Below are 18,064 nucleotides of genomic sequence, written 5' to 3'. Positions count from 1 at the left end.
AAAGTGGTTGACTACACTGGCTTCTTAACCCTGGCTTCTTAATCTGCTTTCTTCTTATCTTTGTTTATGGCCATATATCCAGAACTGATAGTGTGGCATGTTCCAAGAAAATCGTTTTTTTGGAATGAACACTGACTTTATTTACTGGATGAAATAAAAACTTGTTAAGTAAGCAGTCAACCCCTTCTGTGGTGGCAGTGTCCCTTCTCGCCTTTTAACTCCCCCTCTATGTACAAACACACATGGAGGAGAATTTCTCCTTTTTCCTTTCCTATTCACATCCTAGTTACTCTTCAAGATCAAATGGAAGCCCATCAAGACAAATGTCCTTACTAGATCACCTGTTGTATACTCTTTTTTTTTTTTTTTTTTTTTTTGGTCTTTTTAGGGCCACAGGTGCAGCATTTGGAAGTTCCCAGGGTAGGGTTCGAATTGGAGCTGCAGCTGCTAGCCTGTGCCACAGCCACAGCAACACGGGATCTGAGCCGCATCTTCGACCTACACCACAACTCACAGCAACGCCGGATCCCGACCCACTGAATGAGGCCAGGGATCGAACCTGCATCCTTATGGATACTAGTCAGATTTGTTACCGCTGAGCCATGATGGAAACTCCTATATACTCACTGTGTTGCCAGCACCTGGATGACTTTTGGCACAGAGTATGTGTTGAATGAACGAAACTTTCAGCCTCTATAAAGTCATTATGCCTTGTGGCATTCATGTTACATGTCTGTCACTGCTTATACCATCATTGATTATCTTTAATGTGACTGTATTTTATCTCCAGATAGACCAACATTATGTCTTTTATTTCCTTCCAGTGCCCAGGAATTCCTCCTCAGAAAGGAAGCTCTTGTCCTAATCTGTACTATTACTTACCCTGTTTTTCTGTGGTGTCTTAAGGACGGGCAAGTTTCATTCATCTTTAATCTCAATTGCCTAGCATAATGCTTAGAATGTTATGGACACTCAGTAAATACTGAATGAATGTACAGTGTTGAACCCATCCCCAAATAGTATGTATTTTCAAAGCTTGTATCATGTTTTCTGGATGTATGAACTCCCAGAGTGTAATGACATGGATCAAAATGTCATCTGTGGAGTTCCTGTTGTGGCTCAGCAGATTAAGAACCCAACATAGTGCCCATGAAGTTGTGGGTTCTATCCCTGGCCTCACTCAGTGTGTTAAGGATCCAGCATTGCCCCAAGGTACAGCGCAGGTTGCAGATGTGGCTTGGATGTGGTGTTGCCGTGGCTGTGGTGTAGGTCGGCAGCTGCAGCTCTCATTTGACCCCAGCCTAGTAACTTGCATATGCCATGGCTGTGGCCCTAAAAAAATAAACACATAAACAAACAAAAGTCATCTGTAAGGAATAAACCCTTAGAGGAGGTTGCAAGAGTTCTTGCTGGGCTTTGGATGCTTGTCAACTTCTGGCAACGTTGCTCTCTAGCTTTTAGGCCACAAGGTGGAGCTCTAGAATTAGCTTTGTCCACTGGAAGACACCAGGGCCTCTATCTTAACCCAGTGATTTTCAGACTTTAGAGGGCATCAGAATCACCTAGGGAAGTTGTTAAAGTGCTGCTTCCTGGAGCACAGACCTGGGGGTTGAATTGTTGGTCTGAGGCAGGCCTGTGAATCTGCCATTTTTCAACAGACACCCTTGGTGATTTTGCAGCTTATCCTGAAAGGTGGAAATTGTGATTACTCAGAAGTTTGTGTTGAATTTGCTGCTGTGTTCATTTGGACCCAGGGTCTTTGGGCTTTAGGCCAGAGATTCCCTGTGTCCATTCCTTCTCAACAAGCACAAATATGCCTTTTTATAGCAAGAGACAGCTTCAAATCAGAGCATTTGGGGAATATCTGGTGAATGGGTGGGAGTTCTGGAGGCATGTCCCAGTTTATATTTCCCTTTAATACTCCCCAACTCTTGTTATTCAGGAGGTGGTGATATTATTCAGAAGTCCCTATATCAAGTAAGCTTTCTCATTTTAAAATCAAATCTGAACTTTTTTCTTTTAAAAAAATTTCTATATTAAAAACAATTCACATACATATAAATAAGTAGAATAGTAAAATAAACTCCATTATACCTAGCACACAGCTTCAATAATTAACCTATGGGAGTTCCTGTTGTGGCTCAGCAAGTTAAGAACCCAACTTAGCGTCTGTGAGGATGCATGTTCTATCCCTGGCTTCACTCAGTGGGTTAAGGATCTGGCTTTGCCGCAAGGTGCGGCATAGATTGCAGATGCAGTTCAGATCCAGTGTTGCCATGGCTGTGGTGTAGACCTGCACTGCAGCTCTGATTTGACCCCTGGCCTGAGAACCTCCATATGCCATGGTTGTGGCCCTAAAAAGACCAAAAAAAAAAAAAAAAAAGAAGAAAGAAGGTCTTTAAATTTCCCACTCTCATACTTTTCTCAGAGCTATCTTCTGTGGTCTCAATTAAAGAAGGAATGTATTTGAGGAGAAGGAATGTGTGTTTGAGAAGGAATGCGACATTTTAAGATAATGTGTTTTCTTCTGATTACAGAAGTTCATTGTAGAAAAATTTGGAAAATAAAATGAAAGGTATAAAAAAAATTACCTAAATCCTGTAGTCTAATTAATATATCTTCTTGTTGGTTTCAGTATATCCATCAGTCTAAATTTTTTTTATTGATTTTAATTTTTTTCATTATAGCTGGTTTACAGTGTTCTGTCAATATTCTACTGTACAGCAAAGTGACCCTATCACACATACATATATACATTCTTTTTCTCACGTTATCCTCCATCATGCTCCATCATACAGTTCCCAGAGCTATAATTTTTTAGATTATAATTGGATAGGGCATGTGTTCAAAGCCTGTAGAATTCACTGTCCACCTTCTGAAATGTGATAGGTGAATTTTGTTTTTAGCTTGTTACTGACTTCCTAAATTAAACTATTAATTTTCCTTTTGAAATTTTATTCTATACATATCAGAAACTTGCTTTAAAGTACAAGGTATAATTAAGATAGCCATTTACCTGTTAAACTCTTTCATCTAGTTGGCTGCCTATTTGCAGATAGATAAATTCATCTCAAATTCAACCATATGAAAGATGTGTGGTGGTATTAGTGAAGAGGGGGAGTCCTGCGTTGTCACTGGCAAATCATTTTACTTTCTGGGCCACAGGGCTTTGCCTCTGAAAGAAAACTTTGACTCAGATGATCTCCAAACCTCCCTGTTTTTCTTATTTTATGCTGCTCTGCTCTTGCCTCTCAAGATGAGGTTTCCTGGGCAGACAAATGTCAGGTGAACCTTGGTGGAGTCTGTTGTTTTGTTTTGTTTTGTTTTGTTTTAATGTTCTCAGGGTTTTTCAGATTGCTACTCATGATCCATTAGATCATGCAGCAGCGATTTATTGAATGCCTATGATGTGTCTGGCGCTGTTTAAGTACTTGGTATACACAAAAAAAGATATGAAGGTAATAGTCTAGTGGGAAAGGACAAATAAGAAACAAAACAAATAGGTAAAAATATATGGTATGTTAGATGGTGATTCATGTAGTAGAGAAAAATAAGCAGGCAAGGGAGATGGAGAGTTGGGGAAGTTGCGTTTTTGCATAGGGTATCAGGAGAGGCTAATTGAAGATACCTGAATAAAGAGGTAAGTAAATGAACCATGCTCATATCTGGGGAGGATGTGCAAGTGCAAATGCCCTGAAGTGGAAGTGTGAGTGGCATGTTCTAAGGACATGAGGAGGCATGGCTGTGTGGCTGAGGTAGAGTAAGGGAAGACGAGTGCTAGGCGGTTGAGTCAAAGACGTAAGGGATGGGGGTGGGGAGAGTTAACCAGGGCCTTGTTGGCATTATCAGGAATTTGAGTTTTAATCTGATTGAAATGGGAAAACACTGGATGATTTTCAGCGAAGGAATGATGTGATCTGACTCATAGTTTGGCACTTCTGGCTGTTTTGTTCAGGATTAACTGAAACATGGGCCAAGAATGGAAATAAGGAGATAAGGTAGGAAGCTCTTTCAGTAATCTACTGGGCCATGAAATTAATTTAAATGGTCACAAGTATTGATTAGATAAAAATATGGAAAGTTTGCATTGCACATAGTGGGCACTAAGTTGTTTAGCGAAGGTTTTTTTTTTTTTTTTTTTCCCCCCCGCCTGTCTTCTTATTGCCACCCCTATGGCATTTGAAAGTTCCCAGGCTAGGGATCGAATCAGAGCTACAGCTGCCAGCCTACACCACAGCCACAGCAACACCAGATCCCAGCCTCCTCTGTAGCCTTCACCACAGCTCATGGCAATGCCCAAATCCTTGACCCACTGAGGGAGGCCAGGGATTGAACCTTCATCCTCATGGATACTAGACAGGTTCATTACTGCTGAGCCACAGCAGGAACTCCACGTTTAATGAATTTTTGCCGAGTAAATATTAGTGTACTAGAATGCAGTATAAAATGTACTTATTACATGAGTTCCACGGTGGCTCAGTGGTTACGGATTGGCATTGTCACAGCTGTGGTGCGAGTTTGATCCCTGGCCTGGGATTTTCCACATGCCATGGGTGTGGCCCCCCAAAAAGTACTTATTACAAAGGGTTACTATTACAAAAAAGTTTGAAAGCCATTATCCTAAAACATTTATAATATTGCCAACTAGAGGTAACTGGTTTTTGGATACATTCTTGGTAAGTGGCTCCTGTATGAAACCGGCTATCTTCCTGTAATCAAGTCTCATCAGTCAGCACTTTGGCCTTCTCTCCCCTTTACTTTCATCCCTTCTCTTGTTTTCAACTGTTGGCATAAGTGTTCTTGCAGAAGGTACAAAACTGTAATTTTTGTTTTCAGATCCTCTTCTGTTTAGGATTTTTTTTTTCTGGACTTTACCTCCTTCCCCTTTAACATTCCTCCAGCTTTGTGGCCTTGTACCCTAACAGTAAGCACGTCCACCCAGTTTCTTCTTCTGCCTTCAGGAGCTGCCTGTTTACCTGCCTGTATCCCTACCCACTCCTTCTGTACTGTTACTGTTGTAGCAACTGCCTTCTCAATCTCCTGCCTTCCCCTTTCCTTTTTCTTCCTCCTGCCAACTGCTATTCATTAAACTCTCCCTCTCCAGTTTTATACACTGTGGTGTCAGGGCTGATACTGTGTAACATCTATCAGAAGGTAGGGCCAAGAATAGTTTAAGATGAAGATTAAATGGCTATGAAACCCCTCTCTATTTTCCACAGCTTGGAGTGAAGGGGGTTTTGAATAAGCCAGGTTATCTGGTGAACTGAGATGAATAAATGCTAAGTCACTAATTCTATAGAAAAGGCATGAGTATATACTAGAATAAATATGTTATCTCAATTCATTTTGAGATCTTTATTGGTTATATGTGGCTTTTGGGATCCTCTGAACCAAACGCAAAAACTTGGGCTCTAAATTACTTCTTTTCTGGGCATGTCCTTGTTCTGGAACATGCTTAAAAGCACTACAATGTCTACCATCTCTATTTGCTTCATGGAGGGACTAGATATGCCATTTGATTACCTAAAAGTCTTTTTATCAGAAATTTAGTCCAGCCCTTCTGCCAATCTCAGTCAAACAAATTTTTAGATGTTAAAAAAAATGTGTGTGTGGGGGGGGGTAGTTCTCATTGCGGCTCAGTGGGTTAAGAATCTGACTAGTATCCATGAGATTTAGGTTTGACCCCTGGCCTTGCTCAGTGGGTCAGGGATCCAGTGTTGCCATGAGCTGTGGCATTGCTCAGTGGGTTAAGAATCTGTCATTGCTGAAAGCTGCAGAGTAGATTGAAGATGCTGCTTGGATCCCGCATTGCTGTGGCTGTGGTGTAGGCCAGCAGCACAGCTCCCTATTTGATCCCTAGCCCAGGAACTTGCATATGCCACAGGTGCAGCCCTAAAAAGAAAAAAAGATTCTGGGTATTCAGAAAGGAAAAGAAATTTTACTGTGGACACTGAATCTGTATCTATATTTCAAGCCAGAGAGGCTTGGCAGTTGGATTATATTCTGAGGGAAATATGAGTTTGTTCAGTCATAAATGACAGTTTGTCTTTCTCAGGCTTGTTGTCTAATAGTTCTCTAGAGAAGTTTCAGTCTTAGAACTGAGAACTGTATTAGAAAAAACAGAAGAGAAAGACAAAGTTCTTCCACTTGGAACTCACCTAAAAGAAACGATTAAGGAAGATGTGGCGCGCGCACACACACACACACACACACACACACAGTGGAATACTACTCAGCTGTAAAAAAGAATGAAATAATGTCATTTGCAGCAACATGGGTGCAACTAGAGATTATCATACTAAGCGAAGTAAGTCAGAAAGAGAAGACAAATACATGATATCACTTATACATGGATTTTAAAATACAACACAAATGGAACTTATTAACAAAACAGGAACATACTCACAGCCATAGGAGGTAAGCTTATGGTTACCAAAGGGGAAAGAGAGTAGAGGAGGGATAAGTTAGGAGTTTGGGGTTAACAGATACAAACTGCTGTATATAAAACAGACGAACAACAAGGTCTTACTGTATATCATAGGGAACTCTATTCAGTATCCTGTAATAAAACATCATGGGGAAGAATATGAAAAAGAATATATGTGTGCGTGTATGTGTGTGTACATAATTGGATCATTTTGCTGCACACCAGAAACTAACACAACATTGTAAACTATGCTTCAGTTAAAAAAAAAAAGAGGAGTTCCCATCGTGGCTCAGTCGTTAATGAGTCTGTCTAGTATCCATGAGGATGCAGGTTCGATCCCTGGCCTTGCTCAGTGGGTTAAGGATCCGGCATTGCCATGAGCTGTGGTGTAGGTTATAGACACGGCTCAGATCCCATGTTACTGTGATTGTGGTGTAGGCTGGTGGCTAAGGCTCCAACTGGACCCCTAGCCTGGGAACCTCCATATGCCACAGGTTCAGCCCTAAAAAGACGAAAAGAAAAAAGTTATGGGATCACCAAGATCTTGAAAACACTTGAACAGAACAATGTAGGCTGTGACCTTTTGAACTTTGATCACTTTATTTTTTATTTTTTATGTTTTTTAGGGCTGCTCCCATAGGTTAGGAATCCTAACTTTTTTTTTTTTTTTTTTGTCTTTTTGTCTTTTGTCTTTTGTTGTTGTTGTTGCTGCTATTTCTTGGGCCGCTCCCGCAGCATATGGAGGTTCCCAGGCCAGGGGTCCAATTGGAGCTGTAGCCACCGGCCTACGCCAGAGCCACAGCAACTCGGGATCCGAGCCACGTCTGCAACCTACACCACAGCTCACGGCAACGCCGGATCGTTAACCCACTGAGCAAGGGCAGGGACCGAACCCGCAACCTCATGGTTCCTAGTCGGATTCGTTAACCACTGAGCCACGACGAGAACTCCAGGAATCCTAACTTTAACATAGAAACTCTGAGGAAATTCATGCCAGTGGGCTTTGGAAAATCTTGTTGGCACCATCATGAATTACTTAATCATGGATTTATAGAAATCTAAGTTCATGGAGCCAGATCTTAGAACACTTATCAATGCTCTATCTTGTATTGGACATGGTACTCGCTGTCACTTTTTCTGGAAACAGCCTCAGGTTGTTTCTCTTCTGTTCCAAGACTTTGGCCTTGACCAGAGATTTTTTTTGTGTGTGTTCTTTTTATTTTGCCAAGCCGATAAAGAAGTCCAGTTGAGTATTTTTGAGGGGCCAAAAAAACCAGGGGAACACACTAGTGAGGAATATTTTCCTGATGTTTTGAGGTTCTCTTTTGCACACTGGCCCTTGGGTCATCTCCTACCCCATTCTTGTTGCATTTTGTGACAAATCATTGGTTGAAGGTGGGTTGGGAATAGAGTTATTTCTTTTATTTTTCTTGTAGGGATATTTTGATTTGCATTTGCTTTGCCTTGTTGCTAGTCCTTTAAAGAAACTTGTTCATCTCATTTGAGTGTGTTACATTACGGTGGCCATTTCTCTAGAGGAATGGAGATGGTGGCACCTCCACTATTAAGATCAGAATCCAGGAAAGCAAGTCAAGGTTCAGGCATTCCTGTGTACAGGTATCGTTAGTTCTTCAAGAGGAAATAAGAAACTTCTCCTTCAGGGAATATGTTAAAGACAAGAAAAAAGACATTTCAGGCATTATTGGTAGAGTGGAACTCTGATCCTTTTTTTATTTACCCCAATTTTTGTCCCCCTTCTAAGCCTTCTCTTCCTGATAAAATAGATCATTCCTCCTTTTTTTTTTTTTTTTTTTTTTGTCTTTTCTAGGGCCGCACTCCTGGCATCTGGAGGTTCCCAGGCTAGGGGTCTAATCAGAGCTGTAGCCGCCGCCGGCCTACACCACAGCCATGGCAACGCCAGATCCGAGCCTCCTCTGTGACCTACACCATAGCTCACGGCAATGCTGGATCCTTAACCCACTGAGCCGAGGCCAGGGATCGATCCTGCAACCTCAGGGTTCCTGGTCGGATTCGTTAACCACTGAGCCATGACGGGAACTCCAACTAGATCATTCTTATCTCCTCATAGGAGGAACCAGCTGCAGAACCCTGCTGAGAAATTAGTTAACTCACTCTCTGAATTTCAGGTTCACTCTATCCCTCTGAAAGGATTTTGGCACCCAAACGTGAATTTTTCAGTTTTAATAGCTGCTGCTACAGTTTTAGTAGCTGCACCTTAAATACTCTAGGAGCAAGATTCCTATGTACCTACCTATGTCTCTGTGTGAGAGATAGTTGATCCCTGCCCAGAAGCATGGGCAAGAGAAAAGTTAGTGACTCTCCTGGAGCTCATAAACACCCTGTAGAGTTGCCAGATTGCAGACATAGTTAGAAGCTTGGGTGGGAATGGGATGGACTCGGATGCCAGCCTCCTGCAGGCCTGACCAGAATCTGCAGAGGAAGGTCCTTTTAACAGATGGAAAGGGCGTTTGCCAGGGGCCTGAGCTTTCCTGTCAGGGATGCCTGAGCTGATGCAAACCCCTGCTGCTGTGGCTGGTGGGGCTGGCCAAGTTTCTTTTTGTTGAGTCTTGTTTCCACCCCCACCTCCTTTTCAGTCCTACAGATGCTGGTTTGTTTGCACACTCCATGCTGATCTTGAATTGAAAGACTCTCATTGTTTTTGAGCTCAGTGTTTAGATAACACCACATGTCTGTGCAACTAGGACACCCTGTCAGGGAAGTGCCTGACCTCTGACAGCCCCATCATTCATTCTCTGTATGTGAGGGAGTGTTTAGGACATTGCTCTGCAGGGATTATTACTTGGGGCCTGCAGAGGTACCAGGCTTCTCCTTGATATTTGGAGTTCTAGGGACCATTTTCTAGGTCACTTTTCTCTTTCCTTATATTCCAGTCATAAGGATTAAACAGTCCAAGGCTGTTTCCATATATAGCTGCGGTACTAGAGCTTTCTTCTCTCTGGTAAGAAAACTGCTTTGGAGGCACACAGGAGTGCCTGCCTAGTGGTGGTGCAGACTCTTTTGACCAGGCCAGGTTGGCAGCTTCTTTTGTGCTGTAGTCCAGGAGCTCTCTGTTCCCATGAAATATGGCCTTTCTTTCTTTTAAAAAAAAAAAAAAAAAAAAAATAGTAATAATCTCTTTATTTTGTATAACATTTTGCCAGTTGAAAAGGTTTATACCACATGCCATTTCAGCATATCTTTTTTTTTTTTTTTTTTTTTTTTTTTTGGTCTTTTTGCTTTTTCTTGACCCACTCCTGTGGCATATGGAGGTTCCCAGGCTAGGGGTCGAATCAGAGCTATAGCCACCGGCCTACGCTAGAGCCACAGCAATGTGGGATCCGAGCAGCATCTGCCACCCACACCACAGCTCACAGTAACGCCGGATTCTTAACCCACTGAACAAGGCCAGGAAGAGAACCTGCAACCTCATGGTTCCTAGTCGGATTAGTTAACCACTGCGCCACAACGGGAACTCCTCCATTTCAGTATATCTGTATAATGTAAAATAATTATAAAATGAATTTAATTTTATAAAAATACATTATTAAAGTCTTCAGAATCAGAATTAATATCTGAGTTTCAGAGAAAAGATGACTTTTTTTTTTTTTTTTTTGGTCTTTTTAGGGCCACACCAGTGGCATATAGAAGTTCCCAGGCTAGGGGGTCAAATCAGAGCTGGAGCTGCCAGCCTACACCACAGCCACAGCAATGTAGGATCCTAGCCATGTCTACGACCTATACCTCAGCTCACGGCAACGCTGGATATCTTTAACTCACTGAGTGAGGCCAAGGATCAAACCTGCATCCTCATGGATACTAGTCGGATTCGTTACTGATGAGCCATAATGGGAACTCCCAATTTTATTTATTTATTTATTTATTTTTATGGCGCACCTGCAGCATATGGAAGTTTGCAGACTAGGGATTGAATCTGAGCTGCAGATGCGAACCTATACCACAGCTACAAAAACACTGGATCCGAGTTGCATCTGCGACCTACATTGCAGCTGCAGCAATGCGGGATTCTTAACCTACTGAGCGAGGCCAGGGGTTAAACTCACATCCTCATGGACACTATGTCTGGTTCTTAACCAAGCCACAACAGCATATTGAAAAAACCCTGAAATTGTGGATTCAATTATGTCAAATGGTCAAATATGCTAAAACTAGTAACAGGAATAATTTCTATAAATCCTGTAGACACCAGTATAATTGCAAATTACTTTTTTTTTTTTTTTTTGGTCTTTTTGTGTTTTTTTCTAGGGCCACACCTGCGGCATATGGAGGTTCCCAGGCGAGGGGTTGAATCGGAACTGTAGCCACCGGCCTACGCCAGAGCCACAGCAACACAGGATCCGAGCCGCTTCTGCAACCTACACCACAGCTCACGGCAACACCGGATCCTTAACCCACTGAGCAAGGCCAGGGATCAAACCCGTAACCTCATGGTTCCTAGTTGGATTCGTTAACCACTGTGCCACGACGAGAACTCCAATTGCAAATTACTTTTAATTCACTTTTTTTCACATTTATAAATCTTTTTTTTTCTTTTTTGCTTGTTTGTAGGTTTGTTTTTTAGTTTTATTTAGTTCAGTTTAGTTGTGCTTTCAAGGTATATCTTTTCTTGCCCCCTTAATCTTCTTCATCACTCTCTTGCCAGAAAAGAAACCAAAGAAAATGTATTATTTTCATTCAATATTCAATCTCTTCTCATAGCATACAACTATTTCACTTGGTAAATGCTATTAAAACTTCTTCCTTAAAAATGTTTGAAATCTGCCAGACTCTAACTTAGTTGTCTTGAGGCCCTTTCCAGCTCTGATTCTCTAAATTTGGAAACTTTTTTTTTCTTAAACTACTAGAGTCTCTTTCCATGACCCCAGTGACTTATGTGGCAGAGTGAGTTAGTAGCTCTGATGTGGCCCTCATTTCTGTAGCATCTCCAGTGCTGCTTAATCTCACTTTCTTCCTACCAGTAATTCAGTGCTCTAAGAATTAAAGAAAGAAAAGTTAGTTATGACATGGACAGTAAACAGTCATCCCTCCATTATAAAACAGTGTCCATGTAATCAAGGAGACTGACTATGACAAAGATAAAACACACACCTTTTGTTAACCTAGTACTGTATAATTTTTTTTAGTACTGTATAATTTTTAATGTTCACAGCCATTCTAGTTAATTGTAAAATTGAAAGTATCTTCTGAGTCATCAAAATAAGTTATTTGGAACCATACTGTGTGACTTTTTTTTTTTTTTTTTTTTTTTTTTTTTTGGTCTTTTTGTCTTTTTAGGGCCGTGGCATATGGGGCTTCCCAGGCTAGAGCTCCAATTGGAGCTCTAGCCGCTGGCCTACTCCAGGGCCACTGCAACTTGGGATCCAAGCCGCTTCTGCGACCTACACCACAGCTCATGACAATGCCAGATCCTTAACCCACTGAGCGAGGCCAGGGATCAAACCTGTGTCCTCATGGATGCTAGTTCTGTTTGGTAACCGCTGAGCATGATGGGAACTCCACTGTGTGACTTTTTAGAAATGTTATGAACTACAGAAGAATATTGGGTAAACCAGAACATACCACTCCCTAGTGAAGCTGGATAAATGGAATTATATATGTTAGCCAAAGTATATTTTAAAGCTAAATATAAATTTGTTTGGCATTGTAAAGGAAAACAAGTCAAATTGCTTTTCTAATTGTTGTAACTGCTTGCTCTGTATTTAATTTAAATTTTTTCTTTAATATTTATTCTTGAGTCATGCCATATGGAATATAAAAATTCTCTGTGAACAGATTGAAAATTCAAAAATAAATGCTTAAGCAATAAAGTGGTTATTATTTTTAAAAATCCATAATAAACTAAAGTATCTGTCTTTCTTGCTGATAGTTCTTGTATTTCTAATTTAAAGAATAAATATATTCCTTACATATCATCATGATTAGCCAGTTAGAGTGGATACCACTGACTTTACAGGGTCTTGATGAGTATCTGTTTGATTATGCAGCTCAGGTAAATGAAAGAGCTGACCATTTTTATATGTCTCTTTCAAGATGCTTGTATTATTCTTTTCCTATAAATGTACTGGTAACAGTGTTTGGAGATGGAAGACAAGAACTTCCAGTTTAAATAATTTTTGACATAATCATGGCATCATCTCTTTCCTCTTTATTACCTTCTAGCTCAGTGCATAGAAATGCCTTCATGCCAAAATTCGGACATGCAAGTCTGATAGAGGTCCTGGGTATGAAATGCAGTGGTTTGACTTGCAGACTCTTGTCCAGCCTGCCTCATGCTTGATTCCTGTGCTTCCTGCCTTCCAGTTCTCTCCTGCGCTACGGTGGCAACCTATCCCTCCAAAGTGCCATGAGTGTGCGATTCAACAGCAATGGGACCCAGCTCCTGGCCCTGAGGCGTCGCCTGCCCCCTGTGCTCTATGACATCCACTCCCGCCTGCCTGTCTTCCAGTTTGACAATCAGGGTTACTTCAACTCTTGTACCATGAAAAGCTGCTGTTTTGCAGGAGATCGTGACCAGGTAAGTGCCTTCTGCCTCCTGCATTCCAGACTCCTGCTTTCCTCTCAGATTGTTCTTTCTGTACTGGTCTTTACTTCTCTTTATCCACTCAGGTAAAAACAATTGAGGGGAAACAGTAAGTGTCTGGAGATGTTCTGGCTTAATAGTTTTTTCATCAGAGCTGATTTTGAATAATATGAAGCACACACCATAAACCACAATATGGTTCTGAGCAACCTAGCTCTGCCAAGTTTGTGAATCAGATTTCAAGATTCTAAGATTATATTTCATTTCAAAAGAAGGAGGAAGTCCATGGTAACTTAGCCTGCCAGAGAAAGAGAGTTTTTTTTAATCAATAAAACACAATGATGAATGAAACATCCCAAGTACCATCCAAAAGACATATCCTGAGTAGCCCCTTTGGATGGCATCTTTTTCTTGGATCAAATGGGCTGAGCAACTTTGTTTGAGAGGAAGCCAGATGCTGACTCTTTTCCTTTTTATTGCCAGCATCAAAACTGAGAAGGAGAACCCAAGCTGTGCATTACCAGCCTTTCCACAGTCTTACTGGGAATTGAGATACTGATGTTGACCTAAGCTGCCAGTTTAAAAACATATTTGGCATTCTTGCACCTTCTGTCTTGGGCATAGAAGTTCTGAAGTGGGTGTCGGTGAGTGGACCAGTTGGATTGGTCTCAGTAATCAAGCTGAGTAAAGACAAATATAAAAAAGATTGATCAAATAAACTAATAGATTTTTTTTTTCTTCTCAGCCATAACCAATCATATTGCTCTTTCACATCTGAATTGGGAAAGGAGAAACTTTAGTCTCTTGCTAACTCTTAGTGTTCTCTTTGAATTCATCAACTGTGTCAAATTTTGACCTATAATTCTCACATGCTGTATTCTATTTCTTTGAAGTTATTTGTGGTCAAGAGGCATAAAAGAAACAGTTATTTGAGAACCTATGAAGACCCTGCTTTTTGAAGGCAGTAGCTAGGATTTTTCTCCCTAGCTGAGGTTGCTAGAGGCTCTCCAACATCATAGCTTAAAGATTAGCATATGTAGTAGGAGCACAATAAATACTTAATTTGAGTTTCACCTTAAAAAAGCTGAGAAAAGGAGTTCCCGTCGTGGCGCAGTGGTTGGTGAATCCAACTGGGAACCATGAGGTTGCGGGTTCGGTCCCTGCCCTTGCTCAGTGGGTTAACGATCCCGCGTTGCTGTGGCTCTGGCGTAGGCCGGTGGCTACAGCTCCGATTCAACCCCTAGCCTGGGAACCTCCATATGCCGCGGGAGCGGCCCAAGAAATAGCAACAATAACAACAACAACAACAAAAAGACAAAAAAGACCAAAAAAAAAAAAAAAAAAAGCTGAGAATGGGAGTTCCCATTGTGGTGCAGGGGAAACACTGACTAGGAACCATGAGGTTGCGGATTCGATCCCCAGCTTTGCTCAGTGGGTTAAGGATATGGCACTGCCGTGAGCTGTGGTGTAGATAGCAGACGCGGCTCGAATCTGGCATTGCTGTGGCTGTGGTATAGGCTGGCAGCTGTAGCTCAGATTGGACTCCTAGCCTGGAAACCTCCATATGCTGCGGATGTAGCCCTAAAAAGCAAAAAAAGGGAGTTCCCACTGTGGCTCAGCAGAAACGAATATGACTAGCATCCATGAGGACGAAGGTTCAATCCCTGGCCTCGCTCAGTGGGTTAAAGATCTGGTGTTGCCATCAGCTGTGGTGTAGGTTGCAGATGCGGCTGGCGGCTACAGCTCTGATTTGATCCCTAGCCTGGGAACTTCCATATGCCATGGGTGCAGCTCTAAAAAGACAAAAAGAAAAAAAGCTGAGAATATCTTTTAAGCTGTCCAGGCTGGGGATTTCTCCTTTTGAAAATAGAGAATACATATCCAAATTGAGAATTTATGTTCAATTCAGAGGCCTAGGGCCTACTTAGTTGAGATCTACACTTAACACCACTAGGTGGCCTCAGTTATATAAGTGATAACTCCTTGGAGAGGCCACAGTGATTGAATAACTTAGTTTTTATAGGCAATTTGTTTCTTGCTTGGAAAGAAGCAGTTTCTAGGGATGATCTGACTCACAATAGAAGAGATAATTTTCTGTTCTGTAGAATGGTTGATTTAGTTTCATTTAGCTGTGGAAATGATAACCAAGCCCCTCCCTTTCTCTCTTACCTATCTTCCTTGTTTTTATTGATTTTCCATCTTCCGTCAACCTGTTATGTGTGTGATTTTTATTTCCTTGAACAATAAAGATTTGGCACTAAATGTAATAGTTTATTAGGTTTTATTACCAGAAACACAGGACCTGAGGAAAAGGAGAAAGAAGTGAAGGAGAATATATGTTATGTTTTCTTTTTTATTAGCAGCGAGAGCCTGTCTGCATGGGACTTTTAAAAGACCTAGAACAAAGTCCAGTATGTAAAAGGACCCAGACCATGATTTTCAACCTTGACACTGTCGACATCTTGGTCAGATATTCCTTTGTTGTGTGGGCTTGTCCTGTGTGCTCTAGGAGGGTTAGTAGCATCCCTGGCCTCTCCCCACTAGAGGCCTGTATTTTCTCCCTCAGTCATCCCCCAAACAGCCAAGAGTGTCTCCAGACACTGCCAAAGGTCCCCTGGCAGGGAATTGCCCCTGGTTGAGAACTTTTGACCTAGGTTACAGTCACCCACCTACATGGGGATAGGTACAGGTATTGCCATAGGCGGAGCCACACAAAGTGTTTTGTGGTGGTCCTGGTTGTGTACATTGATATCATGTGGTGGTTTCTGCCTTTAGGCTGTATACAATGATAGAGACATTGAAGGGCTTTTGATTTTCTCTGTTCAGATTTGACTGTTGTTTATGACTCTTCTCCTGTGGGAAGAATTTATGGGTAACATACCCCCTCTGACAAACTAGACTGCTTTTTTTTTTTTTTTGGTCTTTTTGCCTTTTCTAGGGCCCCTCCCGCAGCATGTGGAGGTTCCTAGCCTAGGGGTCCAATCAGAGCTGTAGCCGCCGGCCTATACCAGAGCCACAGCAACGCGGGATCCGAGCCGCGTCTGCAACCTACACCACAGCTCATGGCAATGTCAGATCCTTAACCCACTGAGCAAAGCCAGGGATCGAACCCGCAACCTCATAGTTCCTAGTTGGATTCGTTAACCACCAGGCCATGATGGGAATTCCCAAACTAGACTGCTTTTTGTTTGGGGTGAGTGGTTTACCATGGAGAGAGGAGGATGCAAAGTCATTGAGTCTAACTTGGAAAATCTGTTGCAGAGTTAAAGTCCTTAAAGTCTGTTTATATTCCCCTTAGAGATTATCAGAAGTATATAACCTAGGGAAAAGGAACTATAAGGATTTATGCTTAGCTGTTATCTTCACTCCTTGGGGACTAAGAAATGTAGCTAATTCATTGTTGTTTTGTCTCCAACACCTGGCACACTGAGAGGATGATAAATATTTGTTGAAGTGAATCTTGAGTATTTTGGTCACTGTGGTTTTTAGCTTTCCAGGCCCAAGGCATGTCTAACTGTAAGTCAGGAGTGTTAAGTACCATTTTTCCTGCTCAACTCTCGGGAGCTTTAGGAGGATGAATTAAATAATGGGTTTTCAGTGAAACTAATCTACTGAGCTTATCCTTTTTAAGTGTGACACAGGAGGCCAAACTTACTGTCTCATTCCTGAACATGTCTCCCAGGTGATTTATGAACTCTGACTTTCCACACTCAGGGCTAAAGTAGCAGCTGCTACGATTACAGTATGATCTACAAAACTGAACTGATGTGTATATTCTTTGACTGGTTCAGACAGAATCTTTCTATCTGCTTTCAAATTCCAAAGCCTACCCTTTCCTTATATTGGTCTTTATATTTGAGCTTATTCTTGTATACTTTGAGAATGCCCACAGCTTGGGGCTCTGTGCTCTGGAACTCTTCATTTAGTCATAGGCTGGGTAAGTAACCTTTGTAGAGAAGAATCTGAGAATTTCCATAATAGGAATGAACACGGTCAAGAAAGGCAGTAAGTGACTTACCTATCTGAGACGGTCTTCTGGCTTGTAATTTCAGTAAGATTACTCAGTCCACATAAATCAAACCAGATACTATGCCAGAGAGCCTATACTTCTTATCAGACTATCCTAGGTTCACTAGGTAATTCATTAGCTCCCCAAATACAACTACAATTTCAAGAACTTGGGCTTGGGATAAAGTATAAAACCAGCTGAACCTACTTCGTGACTTCCCCATGCTCACTGCCACTATTGAAAATCAATTCTAACTATAGAGTTATTAGAGATTCTTTTGTGCAGTCCTTCCTTTTACAGATGAGAAAACAGGCTTAGAGAGGTTAGGTACACAGTTAAGACAAATACAGATTTGTAGCTGAGTGGGACTATAATACAGAGTTTTGAGCTTTCAGTAGAGACTCCTTTAATTCTACAAGAGGTCACAACCTAATGCCAACAGAAGCAAGGCAAGCAGAGAAATGGGTGTTTAGTGCTAGAAGTAAAAAGTAGGGAGTAGTGGGGCCTGTGGCCAGCTGGAGCGGCCACCCCATTCTAAATCCAAATCAATGCCATAAAGTAAAGCTTTGACTCAGCTTCAGCCCACTGTTGCTAAGAAGGCCTTTGGGTTTTTTCAAGGGAAGCCAGAGATAAAGATTTTTTTTTTAATGTGAAGTTTCCTGATTTTAAATATTACAGCAAATTCATACTTCATAGTATGGATCAAAGAAACCTATGTACCACAACACCTATTCTGTTCTAGCACCACCAGATTCAAACCTCTGTGCTTCATCAGGATGTTTTTTTGTCATGTTTAATTTCTTGGTCTTTCACCAACTCATAGGTGAATGGAGACCTGTTCTTTTTTCCTGTTTTCTACTGAACCTTTCCTGAGTTCTTGCTCTTACCCTCCATCCCTGCCCCCAGTCTTATAAAATAAGAAAGCAGATAATTACTGAGCACCTACAGTGTGCCTGATGCTGTGGTAGACACATTCATATGACTGCCAGTCAGACCCTCTTTGAGATTTTCATTCAAAGCCCTGTATAGTCTCTTGTCTTCCCTACTTTTGGCTAAAAATACATGGTTT

The 18,064-nt window shown here is 41.5% G+C and overlaps 1 protein-coding gene across 6 annotated transcripts in view; it reads left to right on the top strand.

Moving 5' to 3' along the window:
• The window catches only part of DCAF5 (DDB1 and CUL4 associated factor 5), a 93,794-nt gene that overhangs the window by 41,590 nt on the left and 34,140 nt on the right, over window positions 1–18,064 (top strand). For all 6 annotated transcript variants that reach the window (XM_084969544.1, XM_021099399.2, XM_021099398.2 and 3 more), the window contains one exon: window positions 12,767–12,980. In XM_084969544.1, the coding sequence (XP_084825670.1) occupies window positions 12,767–12,980 (214 nt within the window). The remainder of the gene's footprint in view (window positions 1–12,766; window positions 12,981–18,064) is intronic.

This window comes from Sus scrofa, chromosome 7 (assembly GCF_054392235.1).
Source record: "Sus scrofa isolate SSC_HxYL_T2T_F1_AM1 chromosome 7, Sscrofa_HxYL_maternal_Yorkshire_Landrace_v2.0, whole genome shotgun sequence".
Classification (NCBI taxonomy): Eukaryota; Metazoa; Chordata; class Mammalia; order Artiodactyla; family Suidae; genus Sus; species Sus scrofa.
Note: the sequence above shows the minus strand (reverse complement) of the source record. Positions and strands in the feature narration are given on the sequence as shown.